Below are 5,625 nucleotides of genomic sequence, written 5' to 3'. Positions count from 1 at the left end.
CATGGTTTGTTGATTGCCTCTCTTTTTCATTTTAACCAATCTTCTGTGCTTCAGAATTATTATATTAAACTACCCTTCACGAATTTAGCTACTAATTCCTGAACCGCGAGGCCCACTATGAAGAAAGTCCAATTTATATCCGGAATGGTACCGATTAATTGTTATTTCTACGTTAATTATGCTATCAGCGCCATATGACCAACTAAGTATGCAAAGATATCTCTCTGATTACTTAGCTTTGTATACCGCATGGTTTTTCAGTTTAAATGGATGTGGCATCCTGTCATCTTGATTTCCTGTGATTCGATACAGAACTCCAAGAGCTGTGACCGTATATCACCGTCGTTCTTACTCCACCGAGTTTAGCAAACAAAGCTATCCAATTACGTCATGCTTGATCATAATGTATAAATAGCTTCCACTCTGCTTGAGGTTCTGGTTGAGTAAGAATGAAATTGAGGAATGAGGACAGCAAAGGGATGTAGGCCGAGGTCATTCATGGAAGGTACATTGCTGAATTCCAAGTTTCAGCCTGTTGTAATCATTCTCAATATGGTTAACTGTTATGTGGCTGCTAGGGTTTGGGAGGGAGAGAGAGGGCCGGCCGGGGGCCTTGCCCACGGCCGGTGGCAAGAGGGAAGGGATTTCCTTCTTAATTCTTGCTTGATTAGATTGATACATCTCCTCTCCTTATATAGAGAGGTTTACTTGACCCCTAAGCAAGCTACCCTTATCTCTAATTAACCCTAATACTAATGGGCTATAGCACCAGCCCAAGCCCATTACGTACTCTAACACTACACCCCACCTGGACACGCAGCTCGTCCTCGAGCTGCAACCTAAACAAACCATGACTCGACGCAACACAAACCTAACACCTAAAAACGAGCCTTTTACATCTCGGCTTGTTTTATTACTCTCAACCTGAAATGGACTGGGACGCTTTATTGTTGACCCCTGAACATAAAGTGGACACCATCCGCCCGTCGGACGTGCACCAGTACAGCCACCTGGATCCCATGGAAACCAGCGGGGCAAAAGGAGCCCGTGCGGCGGCCGGCGGCGGAATGCAGTGGTGCTACGCGGTGCGCTCCTGTCGGTGACACCATGCCTTCTCCCCCGGATGACTGTCGATGGCACAGACTTTGAGGTCGCTGCCCGCGGGAAAAACAACATGTCCGCCGCCTGTGGGGGAAATCGCACGCCCAAGATCCCCGACGTAGCGGACGAGATCGAGGTCCGTTGCGCAACGAAGCGCAACTTGGAGGAGCTGCAGCTGCAGATCACGCATCTCCCGCACACGCCGACGCACTAGGAGGCCGCGCGCAGCAGCCTGCAGCCTCAACGCCGCCGATACGTGGCGGATAGCGATCCAAGCCGGAAGCGGTGACGGCGACGGAGGGAAACGGACCTGGTGGAAGGGCATCCCGGGCGGTGTCGATGTAGAGCCCGGGGCCAAGGTCGCTCCCACACCGCCGAAAGGCAAGGACATCGTCGGTGGCGGCAGCAGCCGCTGTAGCGGTGTTGGTGGTGACGGCAACTGCTGCTGTTGTTGCAGCTGCCCACCGAACGGTAGGGACATCGTTGGTGAGGACAACAGCTGCAGCGGCGGCAGCTGCTGCTGTTGCTGCTGTAGCGTCCCGGTGGGGAAGAAGGCGGCCGGCTGCTGGAGAAGAGGGACCCCCGGCGCCGAGGTAGGGCCCGGCCCGGAGATGGTGGACAGCGGCAGCGGGGACTGCAGCAGCCCGGCGTCGGGTGGCGGCGACGACAGCAGCAGCGTCGGCTGCAGCGGCCCGGCGATCGCGGCGGAGGCCGCCTGGTGCGTCGGCTGCCACGGCAGCAGCGCTGCCGGAGGCGGCGGCCCGTAGGGACCGACCAGGAAGAGGCGGATCTCCTGGACAGCAGTGGTGAGATCGCGGAGGGCTGCGGTGATCTCCGCCGGGGAGAGAACGGCGGGGACGTCGGGGTGCAGCGGCAGCGGGTGGGAAGAACTCGGTGGAGGGCTGGACATGATCGAACCCGGGAAAGCTGATACCAAGTTGTTATGGTGCTGCTAGAGGGATGTAGCGAGAAGGCCGGCCGGGGGCCTTTTGCCCACGGCCGGGCAAGAGGGAAGGGATTTCCTTCTTAATTCTTGCTTGATTAGATTGATACATCTCCTCTCCTTATATAGAGAGGTTTACTTGACCCCTAAGCAAGCTACCCTTATCTCTAATTAACCCTAATACTAATGGGCTATAGCACCAGCCCAAGCCCATTACGTACTCTAACATTAACATGATGGTTATATAACATATAAGCCACTCAATCATGCAAAGCACTTCTTTGAATTCTTAGCAATGTCTTACTGTTTGAGAGATGATGGTTTCAGATCTATGTACTATTGTAGTCATGCTGAACATGTCAATAGAAAAACCAAGCAAGAATTAGTAATAAGAAGATCCTTTTAGTTACTGATGCATAGAAGACACGTTTTTATGATTCTAATAAGTTTGTTTGTAAGTTAGTATCATGGATGGAGGGCTGATCTTGCGGTTAGTCTGAATAAGTGCATAATATTATACATTTTTTTCAGAAACAGAAGACAAGGAATATCCAATCGGAGTCGGTTACAAAATTGACCCACAGTTGCAAGATCAAGATTAAGAGGTGTCCTTTTCCTTGCTAGATAAAAGTTTGGCTGTGTATTTTAAGAAGGTGATTGAGTAAAGCTGCCACCTTTAAATGCAGATAATAAGATGAAGAAACAGTTCAGTTTTAACACTGTTCAGAAGGCTGTCCATTGCCATGTCAAATTTTGACATGGACTTCAAACAAATGAGAGAAGCAATGGTAGGACCAACAATACTGACAGTGAACTCTTTTCCATGCAGTAAACTTCACACAAACCAAAGGTGAGTGCTGGTGCAAACGAGACCATCTTACACGCAGAATCGACTATGTTAAGTGTCCAAGCGTCATCACTTTTTATATATCTTGCAATACTGTTTAATCACGATTTTGCACAGGTGCTGCTTAGCACTTTTCTTTAAAGAGTATATTTTTGTAGAGGATAACTAATTTTGTTGAGAGTTGAGAGCATATAATGAGTACAGACTGTCCGCAACCATAAACTGTCCACTACTATAAAAGAAGAACATTGAGTCCAAACTATACTCCTGACATGAGTACACACTAGTATGACCTACCAGACTACGCCATGATATTGTTCACCCGGAATCATAGTCAAGAGGTTGGAAGATTACTTACAGCAATCCATATTATCCGATGGGCGTGGCATGCCGCCGTGCCAAAGCTTACTAGCACTACCGTATAATGCTTGAAAATACTTTAAAAAGGTGCTATGTTAAAGGAGATTGCATTGCGTGTAAGACTTGTTGAGTCAAGTTGCACCCTGTGAGGGTGAGAACAATGAACACTGGTCCTGAAACTATTAACAGCCGTGAGCCACAAACAAAAGCCTGAATTCCCTTTAAAATTGTCTAGGACACCAAACTAATGAATCAGCCCTAACCATTCCAAAATTCTTTATCAGCCAAACATGACAAGACAATCCTCATTCTAGCTCTTATTGAATTCCATATATGTTGTACATAGAACGACGTAAAAAACTATATGTGCTAGCACTACTGTATAGTTGTTGGCAACACTTTAGAAAGGTGCTATGTTGAGGGAAACTAAACTGTGTGTAAGAATTGTTGAATCAACTTGTAGGGGTAAGAGAAGGGACCAAACAATGTACCTGAAACCGTGGGAAATTCTCCCTGACCTCCCGCTTGCATGCGAGTTTGGTGAGCAACTTGGCGAAGGTCTCAGTCTCAGAAGGATCGATGTCTATGCACACAAGCTTCTCCCCGCAGCGCTGGCATTTACCATTCTTGTCCATCTCGCTCCGCCCGACGTCCCATTGTCCCTTACCAAGCCAGCCCTGGCCATGCCAGCCGCCGCCGCCCTTCACCACCCCTTCCCTGACCTTTCCGGTGTCCCACTTCTCCACTCCCGCCGCCGCAGCAGCCTCCGACCGGAACCATGCCTCGACAACCTGGGCGGTCGTCTCGCACACCTGCCTGACGAGTGAGCGCGTCCTGTGCAGCACCCTGTACACCTCGCCGGCCCTCCCCTTGTCGGCATTGACGCGGAGCAGCGCGGCAAGCTCGGTCTCCTCGGGCACTACCCCCGCGGCGTCCATGTGGGCCTCGACCTGGCCGGCCCCGTCGGCGTCCCCCGCGTCGCAGTAGCCGAAGAGGGCGGGGCCGTAGGTGCGGAGGCGCGGCGGGGTGCCGGCGGCGGCCATGCGGCGGACGAGGGAGAACGCCGCGGCGGGGTCCCGGCGCGCGGCGGCGAGGCGGGCGACGCTGGTGAGGGTGGCCTCGTTCGGCTCCACGCCCTGGGCCTCCATCCTGGCGAAGATCTCGAAGCCGCGCCGGGCGGCGTCGGCGTCGGCGGCTGCGGCGGTGGAGCAGAGGTAGAGGAGGCGGTTGTAGTGGTGGAGGGAGAGCGGGATGGCGGTGGCCGGGTGGAGCGCCGCGTCGTAGAGGGCGAGCGCGGTGGGGAGGTCGGCGTCGCGGGAGCACACGTCGAGCTTGTGCATGAGGAGGCCCTCGGGGGAATCGCGCGCGCGCCGGCGGGCGGCCTTGCTTCCGCCACCCTGTTCTGCAGGCGGTGGTGGAGCGGGGGAGGGTGGAACATTGGGAGGCGCAGTCGTCGCCGGAGGGTCGTCGAGTGCGGTGGAGGTGGAAGAGTAAGAGTGGCGGCGGCGGCGGGCTAAGGGGAGGGAGGACCGGCGCAGAGAGGAGGGGAGGGGGTGTGGGCGGGAGCGGATGAGGAGGGCGGCCGTGGAGCGGAGGGCCGCCGCCGCCGCAGCGAGCCGCATCGTCTCGTGCTCGTCGACGGTTCCCGGATTGGATGCACCCCTGAATTTTCGTTTTGAGGGCAACTGTCTGTCTGTCACTTATCTGAATTTTCGTTTTGTTAGCTACGCTCAAACCATTCGCAAGAAAATAGTACTCCGGAGTACTGTATTTGTATCGTCCTGGTTTTCTATAGTGGAGATCAGTTATCCACACGATAAGTGCAGCAAAAAATGCACACCTTACTATTAGATATGTGAAGCTCAATCTTGTTGAGCTTTTTTTTTTCTTTTTTGCGAAACAATCTTGTTGAGATTATACAAGGGTAACAACATAAACGATGCAGAAACAATCGACTTACACTGTCTTGCATTCTCCGCTAATTCGAGAACAATGAATTGCCAGTAACAGTATCATCATATGCTTATGCTTATGCTACACTACACTCGATTGACCTTCTTCTACACATAAAATTGTATATATGGTCAATGGAGCTTTGAGTGGAGAAGGGTTTGGTTGCCACATGATCTTATGAAGAACACGGAGCCTTTCCTTGTCTTGGGAGGACGAGTGCACGACAGCCAGCCGGATCTCCCAATGAAGAAACTTTGACAATCAATTCACCTCGATCATCGTCTCCATAGTCCATACCATGCCAAACAATCAGCCTCCATACCGGAGTCGCTATTCTATCCATATGCACCTCCACACTCAAGCTCAAACAATTCATATCTATAACAATAGCGTTTCAATCTTATCATATTCGTCAAGATAA

The 5,625-nt window shown here is 51.9% G+C and overlaps 1 protein-coding gene across 1 annotated transcript; it reads right to left on the bottom strand.

The window, feature by feature from the left end:
• Positions 1–3,742: 3,742 nt before the first annotated feature.
• On the bottom strand, positions 3,743–4,886 carry LOC124698114 (proteinaceous RNase P 1, chloroplastic/mitochondrial-like; the record flags this gene model as incomplete). The annotated part of the gene is given in 1 exon segment (XM_047230636.1): positions 3,743–4,886. A coding segment is annotated over 1 exon segment (1,131 nt), but the record flags the coding sequence as incomplete, so codon positions are not given.
• Between the last annotated feature and the right edge of the window lie 739 nt (positions 4,887–5,625).

Source organism: Lolium rigidum, chromosome 3, assembly GCF_022539505.1.
Source record: "Lolium rigidum isolate FL_2022 chromosome 3, APGP_CSIRO_Lrig_0.1, whole genome shotgun sequence".
Taxonomy (NCBI): domain Eukaryota; kingdom Viridiplantae; phylum Streptophyta; class Magnoliopsida; order Poales; family Poaceae; genus Lolium; species Lolium rigidum.
The sequence above is the reverse complement of the archived record's forward strand: the minus strand, read 5'-3'. Positions and strand labels throughout refer to the sequence as shown.